The 19,925-nt window shown below is 34.8% G+C and overlaps 2 protein-coding genes across 2 annotated transcripts; both read left to right on the forward strand.

Moving 5' to 3' along the window:
• Positions 1–1,697: 1,697 nt before the first annotated feature.
• Positions 1,698–9,012, forward strand: LOC108766153 (polyadenylate-binding protein 4-like). The gene is made up of 4 exons (XM_018515278.1): positions 1,698–2,506; positions 4,924–5,234; positions 5,357–6,302; positions 8,164–9,012. The coding sequence occupies exons 1-4, from the start codon at positions 2,314–2,316 to the stop codon at positions 8,616–8,618; spliced, it is 1,905 nt and encodes a 634-aa protein (XP_018370780.1). The 5' UTR covers positions 1,698–2,313; the 3' UTR covers positions 8,619–9,012.
• Positions 9,013–13,566: 4,554 nt separating this feature from the next.
• tapas (tudor domain-containing protein 7 tapas) lies at positions 13,567–19,659 on the forward strand. Its single transcript, XM_018515309.1, has 15 exons — positions 13,567–13,712; positions 13,849–14,063; positions 14,240–14,415; positions 14,680–14,803; positions 14,892–15,155; positions 15,767–15,922; positions 16,204–16,545; positions 16,618–16,809; positions 16,878–17,135; positions 17,341–17,589; positions 17,675–18,004; positions 18,106–18,326; positions 18,515–18,719; positions 18,811–19,072; positions 19,169–19,659. The coding sequence occupies exons 1-14, from the start codon at positions 13,631–13,633 to the stop codon at positions 18,943–18,945; spliced, it is 2,949 nt and encodes a 982-aa protein (XP_018370811.1). The 5' UTR covers positions 13,567–13,630; the 3' UTR covers positions 18,946–19,072; positions 19,169–19,659.
• Positions 19,660–19,925: the final 266 nt, after the last annotated feature.

Raw genomic sequence — 19,925 nt, forward strand, 5'->3', positions numbered from 1 at the left:
AGATGGCAACGAGAAAAAATGTATGCAGCTCGATCTCTCAGAACTAGAGTTACCATATTTGAATCACAAGAAACGAGTATTTACAAATGTACAAAAAGTAGAATGATAATTCTAGAACAGAAGGGAATATATAATTTTTTTCCGTTAAAGTATAAAAAAATGAAGTCATTTTTTATGAATTCGAACACATGCTACATACATAAATAATTTAAACTTTGATGCAAAATTGCATTTTATATCCACGCGTCGTTTTAGGGCGCGTTTAGAAAAAATCTCCAGATTCGAAATAATTCTGCAATCAAAATATAGACAGATATTTTAACTTAAAAATAAGGGAAAAAGAAATGAGACAAAAAATACAAACATTCAGGTGAAATAAGGGACTCTGATTGGTTAATTTTCTTATGCCTCATGTTTTATGCGTTATGTAAGTCTAGATCTACAATAGGTGTTTAAGCCTTAAGCCGTAAGAAATTGACCAATTACAGTCGAATCCGAGAAGAATGAGCGACTGTGATTCGCCCATTTCTTATGACTTAAAACTTAAAACACTATTGTAGATCTGGGGTAAAGGGCTTCACACATGAATAGCATAAGCATAACATAAGACTGCTGGACCAATGAGCATCTAGCATAATATCGCCATATTGATTTACATAAGATGCTCATTGGTTTAGCGGTCTTATGTTATGCTTATGCTCTATTATGCATTTCATGTGTGAAGCCCTTCAGTCTGTGCTCCCCACTTATGGTATATCCACACAAACTTGCATAGCCGCATAACGTATGCGTAAAGAAAATTATCCAATCACATTTTACGTGCAACTTTGTAAGGGAAATGCGATTGGATAATTTTCTTTTTGCACATGTTATGTGGCTTTGCAAATTTGTGTGGATATACTATAAATACCGCCCATTATAGTGTTTTAAGATGCCTTTTCATGCTCATTTTCGGCGCTCATTTTCAGCGTCAATATAAGGCCGAAATCAGACTACGCATTGAAGAATGAGATTGAAGATTGAAAGATTGAAGTTTGACCAATCAGAACAAAAGGAGCCAAAATTTTTTTGTCCTCATTGGTGAAATTTCAATCTTTAATCTCAAGCTTCAATGCATAGTCTGATTCCGGCCTAAGTCACGTAATAGAAATTTACGAATATTAAACGTCAATTTTGATCAAGTGATCTATTTTAACGCTGAGGCTGATGTCACATTGAGCGGTTCATGCGGCATCGGAACAAAATTCAACCAATCGTGAAGTACTAATATCATGCAGAAAATATAAAAGTATTTCGTGATTGGTTGAATTTTATTCCGTTGCCGCATGAATCGCTCAATGTGACATCAGCCTGAAAATGAGATACATTTTCACGAGCTGCTCAAACCGGCTGTTTCAGCGACAAAAAGGATCACGTAGTCAAAATTGACGAATATCAAGCGTCCATTTTGAACACGTGATCCTTTTTGTCGCTGAAACAGCCGATTAGAGCAGCTCGTGAAAATTTACCTTGAGCGTCGAGCGTCAGCATGAGAAGGCACCTTTAGTTCCACACCATGAGATCGCGCCATTAGAGATCGCTCAAAATTGGCGCCAGACAGCTTCGATATCTCGAGATGGCGCTTTGAGGCTCGAGAGGGACTACTTCGTCGGAAGTTGGGCGACGGTGGTTGCGCGGCCGAGGGTATATAAACACGCGCAGGAAGTCGCGCGACGCTCTTCTGCCTCAGTAAGAGTAGAGTTGTGTTCACGTGTGGTTGTGTGCGTTTCCTTTTTCCCCGAAATAGGCCACACAACCGTCCATTCCGTGAAACTAACTCTCCTAGAAAAAACCCAAAAAAAGTAAAAAATTTCCGTAAAAAAACGTATACAAAAAAATCGCAAAACCGTAGGCGAAAAACCGTCGTAACCTCGGGTAACAGCGTGGTGATAAAAAAAAAAAAAAAAGAAAGGAAGAGAAGTGAGTACGAGCCAGATAGTGCGTGAAACCGTCGAAGTCGTCAGAAAGAAAACAGACGGAAGATCCAACATCTAACCCAACAGGCACGCAAAAAAAAAATATCCACCCAGACACGCACGAGGCAGAAACGGAAGAGATTTTAAGAGGAGATTTTAAAGCGTGTTGTGCGAGAGACCTTGCGAGCGACGAGGTCACGAGCCAGGTCCTTTGGTGGTAGATAAGCCATATTGCGAGGTAGGGCGAAAGCGAAATCGTCACGCATATAAAAAGAGAAACGTCGTTTGCGTTTCTCATCTCCGGGCGTGATACCGATACTTTGCAACCGTCACCGTTAACGTCATTGTCGCTGCCACCATGAATCCTGGTGCGCCCAACTACCCCATGGCTTCGCTCTATGTCGGCGACTTACACACCGACATCACCGAGGCGATGCTGTTCGAGAAGTTCTCGTCGGCTGGACCCGTGCTGTCGATCCGCGTATGCCGCGACATGATCACCCGCCGCTCGCTTGGCTACGCATATGTCAATTTCCAGCAACCGGCTGATGGTGAGTCATCATTACCATCGTTGTCGTAATCGTCATTTTAGAATAGTAATGTTCCCGTGATGATGGTGACGATGATGGATATGGAAATACCGATGGAAATGGTGCGAGTAGTGGTCAACATGGTGACGCAACGTGGGTTCGCTAGAATGGCCGCCTGCTGCGTGCCACACACGTGCTGCGCTAATGTGCCCACCATTGCGCCCACCATGTTGGATCCACGTCTTTGCTCCACCGTTAATGGTAGTTAACGGTTAAATGGAATTGCCACGGGAGGGGGAAGGATTTTTTTTCTCCCTTTTATCCATTTCTATCAGTACAGATGTACTTTAATCTCGGTTTAACTTACTTTGCATCTTTTTCCATTTCTGAGAATTAGAGCAACAAAGAAAGTAAGTTAACCCCTTCAGACCCGATTTTAAAGCAATCGTGTTAAACAATTTTTTTAATTCAATTCAAGAACACTTTAATGATTAATTCATACTGAAAAATTAATTTTTTTTTATTTGGACTATTTTTTAAACATACATTATTATCTGGACTTAGATGATATTGATAACTAAATAATTTCAATGAACGATGTCTTCAAATTTGATGTACACTACAGTGTATTGTACATAGGGGTTGAAGGAGTTAAACTGAGATTAAAATCTTCTACATTGATAGAAACGTATAAAATATCAGAAATGAGAATCCCAATGTAAGCCAATACAGGATAGTATGTAAAACTTGTATACATTAATATTAATAAAAAAATTAACGTTTTGACCACAATTTAGGTCATCTTCAATGTAGAATCGAAAATTTAATAAAGTATTTAGAATCTCATTGATCAATATTGATCAGCAAATTTGCTTACTTTTGTAATTTATACCTTGTTTTAAGATACACTGATATCAATTCTTCTGGAAACCCATAAAAGTAAAAAGCTTGTTCTTTGTAGCTGATGTAGATTTGTACGCTATACTCAAGTGAAATAATGTTTGAGGTTTGGCAAAAGTGAGAAAGAAAATTTCAGTGCGGTCTCTAGTGAAGCGATAAAGAACAGGTCTATAAAGTTGAATGGTTTTTTTTTCTCTACCTGACTTTTACCTGAGTTTTACCTGAGGTTGAAATTTCAACGTTACAAAAATAAAAGATTCTTTCCAAATTTTTTCAATGTGTAAGTTTTCTCCATTCATAGATTTAGGGTAGATCAACGCATGATACCCTTAATTCTAATTTAACCTTTTGCTACCTGAATCCAGTTTGTGGAGACGAATTCTTGTGCCACATGCATGTCGTTCACGTTTTTCTTACTTTACATGAAAGAAAATTGCTCTATAAAATAATGGCGAATTCGATTGAACGCACTCGGTACACATTTATACACATTAAAGCTGTCGTACACCAATTGATGTAAAAATGTATATTTAATATTAATTTAGAAACGGCTTGAACAGCGAAATTGTTCCATATTTTATACTTTCTAAATTTTATTTCTTCCTTCATATTTTCTTCAAGATTCATATCATAAGTACGTATCGTTTTGAAAGCAGAAAAATTACAATAAAATATAGCTATAGTTATATACAGATCTAGGAACGAAAAATAAGCATGAAAAGTTCTTTTTTTTTTTCCTTATAGAAAATTGTTTTCCGGAGTTTCCACTTCTTTATTCGTTTAATCTTTAATCTAAGAATGGAGATTTTATTCTTTTGTGATACTCGTCTGTATAAATCCATTTACAAAAGAATCTGTATCTTGTTTGTCATACAATTTTACAAGCGTCTTTTACAAGACATGGTATTCACAAATTATGCAATAGCATTTTTCGCGAGCGTGATCACTTGCAAATTAATCGATAATAATTTAAAACTAATGAATAATATGTATATAAAATTAATGATAAAATATAATTTACCTTTGCTCCAACTGTAAATTATTATTTTTTTTTTTTTAATCGAGTCAAGAGGTTGTTATAGATATTTTTCTTATCAATTCATGGAATGGCTTATAAACTTTTATCAGACAAATATGTTTTCCGATACAAGAGAACTTTCTTTGTCTCTCTTTCTCTCTTAGAAAATCATGATTATTTTTCAACAATTGCTTACTGTAATGCACTTCAATAAATCAGTCAGTTTAGAATCATTCTTGTACGTATCAGTGTAAGTGATGTGGAATAAAAACGTTCTTTCACTATTAGCAGATCTAATTTTGTAATTTTTAATAAAAAATTTTATGCATTAAGTTTTTGCAAATACATCTTCAGCTTATAAACTCTAGGCAATGGCAATTATATGCACATGTATATTTATTTGATGATAAGAAATCTGCATTCGATAAAAAATACGATAACATCTTTATTTAAAATCATACTTGACTTTCACAAGGATGACACATTTGCATAAATACATTTGTGGACATTTATGTTTCAGCTGAACGCGCCCTTGATACCATGAACTTTGACATGATAAAAGGGCGGCCTATTCGAATCATGTGGTCTCAGCGCGATCCCTCCTTACGCAAGTCGGGCGTCGGAAATGTATTTATTAAGAATCTAGACAAAAATATAGACAATAAAGCGATGTATGATACATTTTCCGCGTTCGGTAATATATTGAGTTGCAAGGTTGCGCAAGATGAATCGGGTGCGTCAAAGGGTTATGGCTTTGTACATTTTGAAACGGAGGAAGCGGCTAACAAATCTATCGACAAAGTCAACGGAATGTTGCTAAATGGCAAGAAGGTAAAGTAACGATCTTTATCTCTATAGATTAAGACAGAAGTCATCATTTGATTAATTGATTTGTTGAGACGGTTTACTTCTGTTTCTCAACATAAGAACAAGCTTGTGGGTTATGCTCATAGGTATACGTTGGCAAATTCATCCCGCGCAAGGAACGCGAGAAAGAGTTGGGTGAGAAAGCCAAACTGTTCACGAACGTCTACGTGAAAAACTTCGGCGAGGATATGACTGAGGATAAGCTGAAGGATATGTTCGAGAAGTACGGGACCATTACAAGCCACAAAGTGATGAGCAAGGACGATGGCAAATCACGTGGCTTCGGATTTGTCGCGTTTGAGGACCCGGACGCTGCCGAGCAGGCGGTGCTCGAATTAAATGGCAAGGAGATTGCCGAGGGCAAGTGCATGTACGTCGGGCGGGCTCAAAAGAAAGCCGAGCGTCAACAAGAACTCAAACGGAAATTCGAGCAATTGAAAATCGAACGGCTAAATCGATATCAAGGCGTGAATTTATACGTAAAGAATCTGGATGATACGATCGATGACGAGCGTCTGCGTAAAGAATTTACGCCGTTCGGCACGATCACCTCTGCGAAGGTGATGATGGAGGATGGGCGTAGTAAAGGTTTTGGCTTTGTATGCTTCTCACAGCCGGAGGAAGCTACCAAGGCAGTTACCGAGATGAATGGACGCATCGTAGGTTCTAAACCTCTCTATGTCGCTCTGGCGCAACGCAAGGAAGATCGTAAGGCACATCTTGCCTCTCAGTACATGCAGCGTATGGCGAACGTTCGCATGCAGCAGATGGGTCAAATATTTCAACCTAGTAACGCCGGCAGTTATTTTGTGCCTACGCTGCCACAGCCGCAGCGATTCTACGGACCCGCTCAGATGGCGCAGATCCGTGCGACTCCGCGTTGGCCGGCGCAACCAAATCAAGTACGACCGAACGCGCAGACTGGTACCTCCGGGTTCGCGTCTATGCAAGCTGCACCGTTCCGAGCGGCGCCGCGCGCTCCTGCACAGGCTGGCGCTTTGCGCAACAGCATGTCCGCCAGACCTATCACAGGTGATTACTATGAGCATTACGATTTAGGCATTACAGAATTTTTGTGATAATACTGAAATCTTTTTATTGTTACTGTTTATATTATTTATTTTATGAAGATTTGTTTTAAACTAAATATTAATCCTATAAGAATTGGAAATGTTCCAAGCCACTTTCGAATTTTAAAAGTTAAAAATATCTTGAATGGCTTGAACGTTAAGAAAATTTTGGCGACATACATATGTGAACTAATTTTCAGAATGCCTTTTAAAAATATAATTATTAATTGTTGACTATTCTTCTATTTATGTGTGTATTGAAAAATAGAAGGCGAATTTAAAAGTAGTTATCAAAGAAAAGATACATTTTAACTCTTTTGGCGAAATATATTTCTGAATTAATTTTCAAATTAAAAAAAAAATAATTGTTGACTGTATTTATTATTCATGTTTGTACCGCAACCAGATTACATTATGAATCCATCAGATTTCCTCTATACGTATAATTACTTCGACATCCACTAAATTACAAAATTTTATTTATTACTTAATTTAAATAACTAGTTTTAAATATAAATAGATAAATGGAAAACAAGCAGTAATCAATCTTAGGAATCTGCATTATATTTACCTTTGAAAAATATCTATGAAACGGTCTGATAGAGAAGTATGTATTGATCAACATTTTTCACAAATACGGTTTTAGATTGCTTTGAGGTCTGTTAATAATGTATTTGTTTTTCTCTCGTGTTTTCTCTCTTAATCAAAATCAAAAATTAAATCTAACAGCATTATTCAAATTGGAAATGTTAAATTCTCTCGAAGATATGTATATAAATATGTATATAAGCATACATATGATATTTTATTTTTATACATCTATATATATATGTATAAAGATGTATATAAACACAGACTGTGTAGAAATAGATGTATCATATTGCGATAATAATTGACCTCTGCACAAGAATTTCAAAACATTCGAGAATCGTAACGTTTAAAATTTTCAAGATTGTGAGCATTTTCGAGACATTGCCCAAAGTAATCGGAGACTTTCGTTATATTGTTAACTGTCAATATTGCAAAAATGATCTCTTAGATCTAAATTCACAGAAAGGTAGTTTAAGAACTGAAGTTAACTACTCAAAGGAAAAATGTCGAAAAAACAAAGTAAAACGTGTATGTGGAAATGTTAATTAAACTGTTTAATATTACTTAAAGTGTTATAGTGTTGTGAAAAACTTGGGTATATCAATTTCATGTACATAACGATATATCTATGTGATGATATTGATTATGTTCAGCAGAAAAAGCAGTTTTGCAACTGTTGTAAGATCCTTTAATGATTGTCTCTTGCTCTTAGTTCCTCACAGATCTAAATGTATAAACCAATTGTATTAAAAAATTTTACAACAGTACAAAACTACTCTTGACTTGATTGTAAAATTTATTTTTCGCATCGGATAACAATCAATTATTTTATGGTAAATTTTTTTTCATGCATTGTCTAATTATAAGAAAAATAATAAACTTTTCTTAGAAAAAAATGAAACTACACATATCACGATATGTGCGTTCAACATAATCTTCAATATTTCTTACAACTAAGGCCCAGTTTCACAACTCATGATTAACTCTTAACCGAGATTCAACTTAATTCTCATCTTTTTCCAATTCTAGAGTTGAAAAGAGATAATGAATAAGTTGAACCTCGTTAAGAGTTAACCGTCAGTTGTGAAACTGGGCCTAAATGAATAACTTTATTATTGAAAGAATATAATCACAACATTATTACACTAATTATAATATTACGTGTTTATAATTATTACTACATTCATATCTATTAATGAGAAAATTATTATAATTGACAAATTTTTTCTCAGGTCAACAAGCAGTTGGTGGCGCCAACATGCAGAGTCGTACTATGGCCGGTCCCGCAGTCGGTGTCTCGCCCGGTCAGAGCCGTCCGTCGAATTACAAGTACACCGCAAATATGCGCAACCCGCCACAAACGGCCATGGCTATGCCTGCACCTAGTGGTCCTTCTGTGCAGCAAGCGGTTCACATTCAGGGCCAAGAACCGCTCACCGCGTCGATGCTAGCCGCGGCACCGCCGCAAGAGCAAAAGCAAATGCTAGGGGAACGGTTATTCCCTCTGATTCAATGCATGTATCCACAATTGACCGGTAAGATCACCGGTATGTTGTTGGAAATCGATAACAGCGAACTGCTCCACATGCTGGAGCACAGCGAGTCTCTGAAGGCCAAGGTCGAGGAGGCCGTAGCTGTATTACAAGCCCATCAGGCCAAGCAAGCGGTCGCGCCGAAAAAAGAATAAGCGTCACATCGATAATTTTTATTTATAATTCGTGAGAAGAAATTTTGATTGATTTGAATTTGATTGGATGAATACAGTGTTATCCCTTCATTTGTTTTTATTTTTCTGAATTAACCCGATTAATTTAAGTATGATTATGTAATGGATTTATTTTCAAGGACGTAACCGGCGACATCGGAATGACTGTCGCTCGGAAAGATATAGGAATGTATGCTCTTTTCACGATGTAAAATTTTAGGAAAAGAAACCTATTCGTATTCGGCGTATCGTCAGATACTTAGAATCAGTGGGAATAACCATTCGCCTAGCATTTGTTTATTGAAAAAGGTGAAATGTGAAAAGATTTCCAATCCTAAAATTTTATGATAAATAAATTTTTTTCTTTCAAGATATACATATGATCAACGTTCAGTAGACGTGACAATTGAATGATTTTTTTTTTAAGTTAATTGAATTTGATCTGTTAGTTAATTAGATCTGTTATTATATGTAACAGCAATTGTTGCCTAACGCTGTCTACAATTGTTACATCTGCTGAATGTATTTTTATATTTTTCCCATCTTGTATTTCCTGTTCGAAACGAATGAATTCATCTGAGAGAATCGAAAAAATTGTTAGATAAAATATTTACGTAGTGGATTAAGCAGACAGAGGCCTTATTCTCGAAGAATGGGGAGTTTTTGCAATAATGTGAATCCAGATACGCTGAACGCTAGAGTCACGTTATCCTTTTTTTAAGTAGTTGTTAAGAAGAAGATAACCTGACCTTAGCGTTCACCGTATTTGGATAAACGGTATTACAAAAACTCCCTAATATCGCATATGAAAATATTGTCGTATACGTTACGCATATTATAGATTTTCATACAAGATGTAGAATCAATAAAATGTACTTCCATATATATATATATATATTTTTTTTTTACAGTATAACTAATATATCTTATCTATATATAAAAGATGTTGGTTGTACTGTAAATATAGATACAATACGCTTGTCAAGACACTACCGCGAGTAACTCTTGACATGAATTGTGAATAAATGTGCTTTGGTCACTCGCGTTCGTTACAGTTTATCGGAAGATAGATAAGGGTTACTGATCACGTTACATTCATAGAATTCATTGCAGCTGTAAAAGAACACTTGGGAGATAACAAGGCAGATAGCGTTTTTAGCCTTGAAGTTTGATCTTCACATATTGACGTATTTTATTGCATTAACAATAAGTTTGGAGATTGTTGTATGAATAAGTTAAATAACTAAAGAAGCGTCAATGCGGTAAAAGCTAGGTCGTAATACTTATATTATAATATTTCTATGTAAATTTTTAAATACAATTTTCAGTTGTATAAACTTCGTGTCGATTACTATCAAACAGTTTATATAATTGAAAGATATATTTAAAAATATACATAAAAATATTGTGAAGTGACAAGATCTAGCCTCGACCATATTTTAAGCTTCTTATTTGATTTATATTGTCACTTTTGCTCCTCGTTTACTTCAGATAAATAAATTGTCTTAGTTACGTCCATTTCTGTCAATGTAGATTAATTTCAATTTCAGCTTAACGTATTTTGTATACTTTTCTTGTTCTTAAGAGTAAAAAAATGTTAACAAGTTAAACCGAGATTAAAATTTAATCATTCGTTTGTATAACGTGCTAAATTAAACGATTCCGATTGATTGTATGATTTTTGCGAGATTCCGTTTTTCGAAAGTTCGATTGTTATGGAGAAACACCTTTAGGCATAAGAAAGCCAACCACTTAGTCTTTTATTTCACGGAAAGGAAGAAATTAAGGACTTTGATCGCTTCATTTTCTTATGCATTATTCGTTATGCACGACTGTGCTTTTATCCCGATGGCAAGATTAACTTTAATCTCGGTTTAACTTACAGCTTACTTTATTTAATTTTTAGTAAGAATTATGCCGTTTCTATTAATGCAAGTTTAATTTTAATTTTGGTTCAACTCTATTTCTAAGAATTAGAAAAAAAAATGGAGAATAAATTGAACCGAGATTAAAGTTGATCTGTTTTGGAATTAAGCCTCTCTTAAAAGGAGAGAAAATAGAATAATATATTTTGCAATTAACTTCAAAGATATTTATTTTAACAGAATTTAGATACACGAACATAAAATAATAAATTTAATGCATTTGATATCCCCTCCCCAATATTCTTCCACCCGAAATTTCTTCAAGAGTTGGAAAGAGAAACAAAATTTACGTTTCCTACCATATTTCTATATGTAAAGCTAACTGCGCAGCACGTGATGGTCGAATGGTGATCGAAAATGCTATTATGGGTTAAGAATTTTTCGTGAGATGACATTTCCAATTAATTCTCGAAAATTTGAATCATGTGACATTTAATTTGCTACTGCAGCGTGCTGCGCGTGAAAAATCAGCTTTAGATATTTTTTTTATTTTGATTTATCGAGGATTGGATCAACCATGCATGCGTTTATTGTCGAGCGTAAACTCTGAAAAATTCTCGTTGGAAAAGGGCGGGAAACCGGAGAAACACGTATCAATTTTCACTCCTATTTCAAAGGGCTGTGACCGTGCGGGAGATGCATACCGCATACCTCGAATTCCTCGGTCTTTTTTTTTTCTTTTAATTACCCTCCCGTATTTTCGGGAAAGCGGGCACGTGATTGGCGGACGCGTCACGACCCACTTCGGCGAATGTAGCGAGCGAATCGGCTGTTGTGGTTGTTGCTGACCGTTGCGCGGGAGAACTGAGAGTGAGCAGGCGAGCGAGATCGGAGCGAAAGAGTGAAAACGAAAGAGATATACAGCATATAGACACGATTGCGCGCCTCTCGTGAAACGTCGACAATTACGCCAGTCCAACCAGTCGTGTTTGGCACGTCTCTGTGGTTCGAGGTTTGTTTGATCGTGAAATCATCGAGAAACGAGCGTCAATAACATCGGGAAAAAGCGTGTCCGGTTAGGTTTCAACCTGCCTCAGATTTATCTCAAACGAACACTTCAGAGAACGGGTGGCGGGTGATCGAGATAATCCGAGTTCGTCGTCGTCCAGCATACGACAGCGGCGGTGTTGGCGGCGGCGGCGGCTTCTTATTCTTCTTCGGAGGAATTAATGGCACCCGCCGCAGACTGACGACGATTCCGGCCAGCCTCTTTCATTTCAACTTTTTATAAATTTGGCGACGGCGACGGGGAACGAAATCTCAGTGTTCTAAAGAGAGAAGGTATATTAATCACTCCCCACCTTCCCCCGCGCTAATGACCCCGTTCTAATAGTCGCCTGGTTCCTCATGGTGTCGTGGCCGACTTGCCGTTGCAGGATAAACGATACCGTTTTACTCGTTTCCCAATCTCGATTTCCGCGAGTCGCCTCCAATCGCGGCATATGGCAGTACACGAGACGTGGAGACGTCTCTCCTCGCCTAAGAGGTCGTATTTGTTTATTTGCCGTCGATTCGATCGTGTCTCTGTACCGAACCACTGTTCATTCAAGCGAGTTTCATGTTTTGATGATACACGAACGTTGCAGGTATATAAACGCAGAGTGCAGTTCGTTGAGTTTGTTTTTAGCTGCGCGTTTCCGCTGACTTTCAGACTTTGAGCTAAAAGTAGGTGAAGGGTATTTATGAGTTATTTAATTAGACATTAAATGTCTGGCGTGTTTCGTAGACAATAGAAGGTAGTATTGACAAATGATAAATAATTAGGGAAGGTGAGGTGCGTAAAGAACAATCTTGGGACTGATTTGATGGAATGATGCTAATTATTCAGAAATGGAGTACTTCAGAAATAGAAAACCACAAGAGAATAAATAGAATACTATTTGTTCTCTTGTGGTTTTCCTTCCACCTCCCCTTATCTGTAAAGAGAAAATGATTGTAAAGAGTTTTTAAGAAGGAATAATATAGAAATGACATAAATGATATATGAATTACATTATATAGGATAAGCATTTTGATTATTAATATTTTTTCTAAATATTGCTTTTTTGTCATGTTATGCAGTTATTATAGAACATATAAGTAAAATGTGAATAAAATTAAAATACCTTAACAACAGCTAATTACATATATTACGAATGCATACACTGAAAAAAATATGCTATCAGCACTATTTTTATTTAAAATAATTTTGTTAATTTATACACAATAATACTATTAATAAAACAAATATATCATGCTTTTGTTTTTATAAAATTTTATTTGTTTCATTAATACTATTATTGGAAAAAAGAATCAACAAGATTATTTTTAATTAAAATAATGCTGTTGATATAACATCATTGTTTTCAGTGTATGATGCATTTTTTTATCTTGTTGGTTTACCAATGATAACTAGATGATTTCCGTGAATAGTACCTGCCGGTTTATTTTCATTAAATTTTTATTTAAAATAAGATTTATTTACATTTATGTTTTACTTTGAAGAGTATGTGTTGACAAAGATTAACTGTAATTGCTTACTGATATATCCAAATATTGTAAAATCCAAATCTAACAAAGTCTAAGTTTACAAGTTTGTTTTAAAAGGCCATAAGCCGTAAAGCCTTAAGAAATTGACTAAATACAGTTGAATACGAGAAAAATAATCGAGTGTGATTAGTTAATTTTTTACAGCTTAGGGCTTCTTAAAGTAAGGTTGTGGACCTAGACAAAATGTATCTTATAAACTTTCTACAATAAGCTATTACTTGAGCTTAATGGGCTTTCTACAATAAGTTATTACCTAAGTTTTAACCATAAAAAATTAACCACTGTGAACATGTGTCCTTTTGCTTTTATTTATGCTACAAGTATATTTATTTGTTACTTGGATTGTTGCATATTTTTCTGGAATTTTATTTTTTGTTGCCTCTAGAAATTTTTTAAGAATGTTATACAGAGATTCATACATTTAATGTATAATTTAATTATATACCCTAACATTTATTAAAATCTGTTGTAGATCATCAGTCGGAATAACAGATATAACTACGTCTACTTGTGATCTCTCTTTTATGAGAGAGAATCACAATGGATCAAGAGGAAGTGATAAAGAAGTTGCGATCATGTCTGATATCATGCAAGGGTGGTATCAAACTAGAGAATTTAAGGAGTAAATATTATCAGTTTTTGCTCTGCGAAGCATTTGTAAACATAGTTATTTGAGCTTTGATACAATCTGCTAATATTTTTGTATTCCGCTTATACGCTATTAATCGATGTAGTAATTCTCGATTTTTGTTTTGTAGCGGACTATCGAGTGATAACAGGAGAACTATTACCTTTTAAACAACTCGGATATTCCTCTGTCGAAGCTTTTATACGCAACGTACCAGATGTTACAGTGACCAAAAAAAATGGAGAACTGTTTGTGGAAGCATTACCTTCGAAAACATCCGCGCATCTTACGAAATTAGTTTCACGACAGAAGAGTACGAAGAGAAAAATACGACCACCAAAAAAAGTAATTTATTAATACTTCATATTTCCTAGAAAGTAACTGTCACGCACACATACATATACTGATCATCTTATAGTATACGTTGTGTCAGTTTGTTTATTACTTTACTTACCTTAATGTTGAAACTCGAGCAGTTCAATTTGTATATTTGCTGTGATTAATTATAGAATCTTTTTCAGTGGACTCCACCCCGACATGTGAAAGGTTTTTCGTCTAGTTCTAGAAATTTTTCTGGTTCTAGAAGTCATAATCTGAACAGTGGTTTTTACCCTGCTAGAAGTAATTATATTTCTTCTTCAAATTACTTTACTAGCTCAACACCTGACAAGAGTAACTCGTATACAGATTTTACCAGGTATTTATAATATTCAAACTTGATCTAAGAATTGTTTATTAAAGTAAAAAGAATCGTCTATAATAAGTACCGATAAGTAATGATTTATTTTTATTTATTTAAGCACTTGATATGGCTTTGATATGTTCCTGATTTAATTACAAATTTTTTAACTTTTAAATGATTTAATTACAAGTACCAATTTGAGAGATCGATTAATCAATTGAAAATAATATATATCGCATAAGATATAAACAATTATATATATTTGCAATAATCTTTTAGACCTGTACCTCTTATGGAAACTATAGTACAGTGTCCGTATCCGCTCAATAACACGAAATCAAGTTTCACACCGACTACACCACCATCAAGTATATGCAATTCTCCAGTATCCACATTTCCCAAAGTGAGTGCAAGTTTAAATTACAAAAGTTTGAAGTAATTTTTAACTGTTGATAAATCTGCGTCATTATTAATCACGGTAATACTTTCAGAGACTGACAGATAAAGTGACAATTCCAAGTTTATCGACTGTAAACCAAAGTGATAATTGTATCGAAGATGTAAGATTCAAAGTATTAAATGACAATACAGCTTCGTCTGTGATAAATCAAAAACCAAAGACTGTAGAAACGAAACCCCCAAAACTAAGTGACAGGCTCAAAATTACTCTTCCTAAAACACCTTTACCACCAATCAGCAACTACAACAATGGTTATACATCTATGCCTATTCCATCCATTGTTAATGTTCCACAGGTAAGAGTAGCACTATGGTTTATGTACTAAGACATTACTGTATGAAATATAATTTAAAAATGAAATATGTATTATATATATATATATATATATATATACACAATATTTCCATAATGATTAGTTTGTTTTTTCTAAAATAATTGGTTTTTTTTTTTTTTTAAATTAATTTTTTATTTATGTTTTATTACTTGCAATTTTGAAGGATGAAGAGGTAAGAGAACAAAACGAAAAACAATTTTTCTAGATCCAAATTCTGGCCTCGATTGAACTATACGAGCACTATACTCGCAAATTTCTTTCGTGAAAATTTATTACTTTTAAGATGCCTTTTCATGCTAACACTCGATGCTCATTTTTTGCGTCAAAATTGGTCACAGATCAAGGCTACGGTTCACTTAGACTGGGTTCGGAGAGACGCTATTAGCGCTATTTGTGTCATTCTATCTTCGTCATCTATTAAACGTGAAATAAGGATAATATGACACAAATAGCGTTGATAACGCGCTGCCCGAACGCAGCCAATGCTACGAATGCTTCGAAGCATTTGTTTCAAGCATTTGTTTCAAGCATTTGATGCTTGATATTCAATTTTTATCACGTGATATTTTCAGTATGAAAAGGCGGTTGCACCGCTATTGGAGGCTCTTGATTCTCGGAAAGAGTTGGAGATTCGTGCTAACATGTTAAACTTGCCACTACCAATTTATAAAATGTATTCAAAGAAAGAGAAACATTCTGTCAAAGTCACCATCTATGCCAGCGTGAAAGTAAATATATCAATTGTATATATTTAAATATTATTGAAAGATATAGTTTTCTACATTGATCAATGAACAATAAAAATAATCAAGGTTCAGATAAGGCTGATGAGAGTCATGCGCTGTTGTAGGTGCTAAGAGATAGTCCTCAGATGTTCATGGTTATCTTAATTTTATTTCGACAAAAACAAAATACTGAACCTTTATTATTTTTATTGTTTAATATTGAGAGTCTATATTTATATTTATTTATTTAATTAATTGTGTTTATTGATCAATGAATCTTGTAGGTTGGTTCACATACATTCCACACATATCCAGAGGACGCAGCGACTGAAGAGGAAGCCGAGAAAATTGCAGCACGTTTAGCTCTGGGACATCTTGCTAAGGAATCGACGAGCTCCGAGGTCACGACTGCCGATGCAGAATTAATTAAAAAACGCATTTTAAAAATTATAACCACGCATCATAGTGGGGTCTTCATGCATCTATTACCCGAATATTACAACGAACAATATGGGGAGGCTCTGCCCCACAATTGGCAAACAATTATTGAAAAATGCGTGGATATAAATCAAGAGAAAGGTGTTGGGGATTCCACGATACTTTGCCTAACTTCCCCAACTTTGAAAGTAATACAAATGTGCATTGTATATTATAGTTGTTTCCAGAACATTGAAATAAGCAGTTTTTTTTTTATTTAGCGATTGGACAGTAATTCCGCATCCAAGAATATTCCTGAGAATATTCTTCTGACTAACAAGAAAATACAATTGAATCCGATTGGACCCGCCACGCCCAGTATATTGCCAGTACCTGAAGCACATATTTGGCAAGTATGTGTAACTTATGTTGTAAACACCGTTGAAATTTGGGTTCGCCTAGGCGATGACAATGTAAGTATCCGAATGTATCGTTTATCCATTCATTTTTTTTCGACGGGCTAACACTTCTTGTTTTGTAGAACGAATTTGTTGATATGACAAATGAAATGACAAGTTATTATGATAAAATAAATAAACCTATCTCGTCCGTGGCATGCGTACCCGGCGATTTCTATGCCGTACTCGAGGAAAGTTATTGGCATCGAGTTGAGTGCACAGATTATGACAATGAAACCGGAATCGCCACAGTATTCTTTATCGATCAGGGATACGTGGAGCAATATAAATCTGGCCTTCTGCATCCTTTGGACAAAAGATTCAACATTCTTCCATTTCAAGTAACTCAACTATTTGGTTCTTATTTCTATCATTGTAGATTGACTTTAATCTAGATTCAACTTACACTCCATCTTTTTCTAATTCTAGAAATTGGAAAAAAGTGACAAGTAAATTGAACCGAGGTTGAAGTTAATCTACATTGCAAACGAGTATGAACTTTATATTAATCTGATTTGATCTCATGTATGTTTCTATCTTATATAGGCTATAAGAGTAGGTCTTCAAGGATTAAAAGAGTTCCGCGATTGCGCCCAGATGGTAACTGAGATCGAAAATCATCTTTTAGTCGATCAATTGCTTTATGTGGAAGTACATGGTATGGATAGCGATGAATATGGTTCATATGTAACGGTAACTTTTTACGACACCAACAAAGGAGACGAAGATATTGATATGAACCAAATCCTAATTGACAAAATTTTGGAGGTCATGGCTGTTACGTTTAAAATGCGTGTAATTGTCTTTCGATTTATTATTATGATTTTCTATTATTGCGATCCTTTTTTGCTTTCTTACATATATCGGCTGTTTTTCACAGGTAGGACAATTAATCGAATTAAACGTCACGCATATAGACGAATATGGTAAAGTTTATACGCAGTTAAACTCGTTTACCAAAAATATATTGAGTAATGAAAATATGTTTCAATTTGCTACAAACAATACGACGGTGAATGCGATTAACTTTACGAAAACATACCTTGTGGAGTGGAATTCGCAATGGTATAGGGCAAGAGTGACTGACATTCCTGCCGAGCAAGAAGTAGTGGTATTTCTGATTGACGTTGGTAAAATTGTTTTGATACCGAGAGCAAATCTATTTCACATAGACAGAACATCAAAGGCTCTACAGTACATCCCTCCGCAAGTATGAGAAAATTATTTTTTTCATCAACATTGAATTTAATGTTTCTTTAATTTTTTGTAAAGATAAAACTAATATTTATATATTTGTGTGTAAAAAATCAGGCAATGCAAATCTTTTTACACAATATCGATCAGTCAATGTACAACAAGAGATTCGTGGCAAGATTCCAAGAATTAGTTTCGGACACAGATATGCTTGTAGCGAGAGTCATTAGGATCAGCAATTCTGGAGTTCCAGTGGTAGAGATTTTCAAAAGACTTGGACCGAGTAACATGTTGGCTTCGATAAATACATCACTGCTTTATGCCGGCGAACTATCGAAGTAAACAATTTGCCAGTTCTTTTATGAGCTATACTATCCCTATATGCATGCTCTATGTCTATATATTTTATTTTCTTTTTATTTTTGCTATATATTTATGTATATATATTTATTTATATAACTTTGTGCTTTTATAATTGTGTACTAGCTTTATAAATTTTATTAAACGAGTTTCTATGTATGTGTAGAATCAACGAAGATAGCAATAATAATAATAATAATAAGTCCAAGAAACGATTGGATCGCAAAAATACTCGCGCTCCCGAGATCGTCGGCAAATTGAATCCACCTAAAATTTCAGACATCGGTCAGTATTTTGATGTCCACGTAACATTAGTTGCGCATCCAGGACACTTTATCGTGCAACCGTTGAACAATGCTAATCAGTTAAGAGTACGTAAAAATTAATAGGAATTTTTTAAGTGTACGTCAAATATGTTCAATTAATTAATTAAATATATTCTGGACTTTTTTATTTTTCCAGGAAATGATGATGGACTTACGAAATTACTACGATACAAACAATAATCCGCCTTTTGAGTCTGTGAGTGAAAGCAAACTCTATGCAGGCAAACTCCAAGATGATTGGTATAGGTATGCACATCACTTCGCAATATAAAAAAGAAATGTATCAGTATATCTCTGTGACTATGGCGACGTGACGATAATATCTATCAGCAATTTGCAGCCGTTGATGAGTAAATTCTTAAAATTACCATATCAGGCAGTAAAGGCTAAACTCGTTGGTAAGAAAAAGGCTTCTTTTACAACTGCAACTTAAACTCTTTTTTTTTATATATCACTTGCAAGGAATTCTAACAATAACTTTTAACATTGATTAGGAATAGAGCCTTTAAATGTTGACTGGACGGTGACCGACTGCGTCAAATTTAAGGATTTAGTGCTTGATAAGAACTTCGTCTCTGTAATCGTGGAATCGGTAATTGACAGTCTCTCGCCAGTCAATGGTACCATGTTGGGTTTAAAACTGATTGACACTAGCACTGAAAAAGACGTATACATTGATAAGTTATTAGTAGAAGAAAAGCGTGCCAAATACATCGAAGGAGTTGAAGGTCTTCCTTCTTAGTTGATTATATCAGTCGACAATTAGAAATATCTATTTTTTCTTTATGAGTATTGTTATCCTATGACGCCGTGATAATGGATCGCTTATATATGTACCAACTGGTCATGAAAAAACGACGCAAGGAATGTTTTTAACAAGGAAATTCATGGAAATATTCCCTTTCGATTTTGATGAACTTTGATTATGTTGTGTTCTAAAAAAAAATAACACGTATTTTTTTTCTAAAGACCCAATCGCACGTTCAGGGAGTGCAATATCCTTTTGAAGAAAATCGAATTTTTTTCGAAACGAATATCGTTGAAACTGTATAGATAGAAAAATATGTTCTGAAGAAAAGTTGAATGGTTTCAAAAATACTTTATAATAGTTAAAGAAAAATTTATTTAAATAAATATCAATTTTAGTCTTTTTTAAATTATATATTATGATTAAGTATTCTTAGAACTATTCAACTTTTATTTCAAACTTTTTTCTGTCTGTTATAATTTCAATTCGCTTTGAAAGATAGT

Source organism: Trachymyrmex cornetzi, unplaced genomic scaffold (assembly GCF_001594075.2).
Source record: "Trachymyrmex cornetzi isolate Tcor2-1 unplaced genomic scaffold, Tcor1.1 scaffold57, whole genome shotgun sequence".
NCBI classification, from domain to species: domain Eukaryota; kingdom Metazoa; phylum Arthropoda; class Insecta; order Hymenoptera; family Formicidae; genus Trachymyrmex; species Trachymyrmex cornetzi.

Excerpts from the sequence above, each read along its gene's own strand:
- LOC108766153 (XM_018515278.1), top strand. The coding sequence starts at position 2,314 with ATGAATCCTGGTGCGCCCAACTACCCCATGGCTTCGCTCTATGTCGGC. Across the intron at positions 5,235-5,356 it reads TGTTGCTAAATGGCAAGAAG|GTATACGTTGGCAAATTCAT; the intron begins GTAAAGTAACGA and ends TTATGCTCATAG. Across the intron at positions 6,303-8,163 it reads GTCCGCCAGACCTATCACAG|GTCAACAAGCAGTTGGTGGC; the intron begins GTGATTACTATG and ends ATTTTTTCTCAG.
- tapas (XM_018515309.1), top strand. The coding sequence starts at position 13,631 with ATGGATCAAGAGGAAGTGATAAAGAAGTTGCGATCATGTCTGATATCA. Across the intron at positions 14,064-14,239 it reads AAATACGACCACCAAAAAAA|TGGACTCCACCCCGACATGT; the intron begins GTAATTTATTAA and ends AATCTTTTTCAG. Across the intron at positions 16,546-16,617 it reads TAACTTCCCCAACTTTGAAA|CGATTGGACAGTAATTCCGC; the intron begins GTAATACAAATG and ends TTTTTTATTTAG.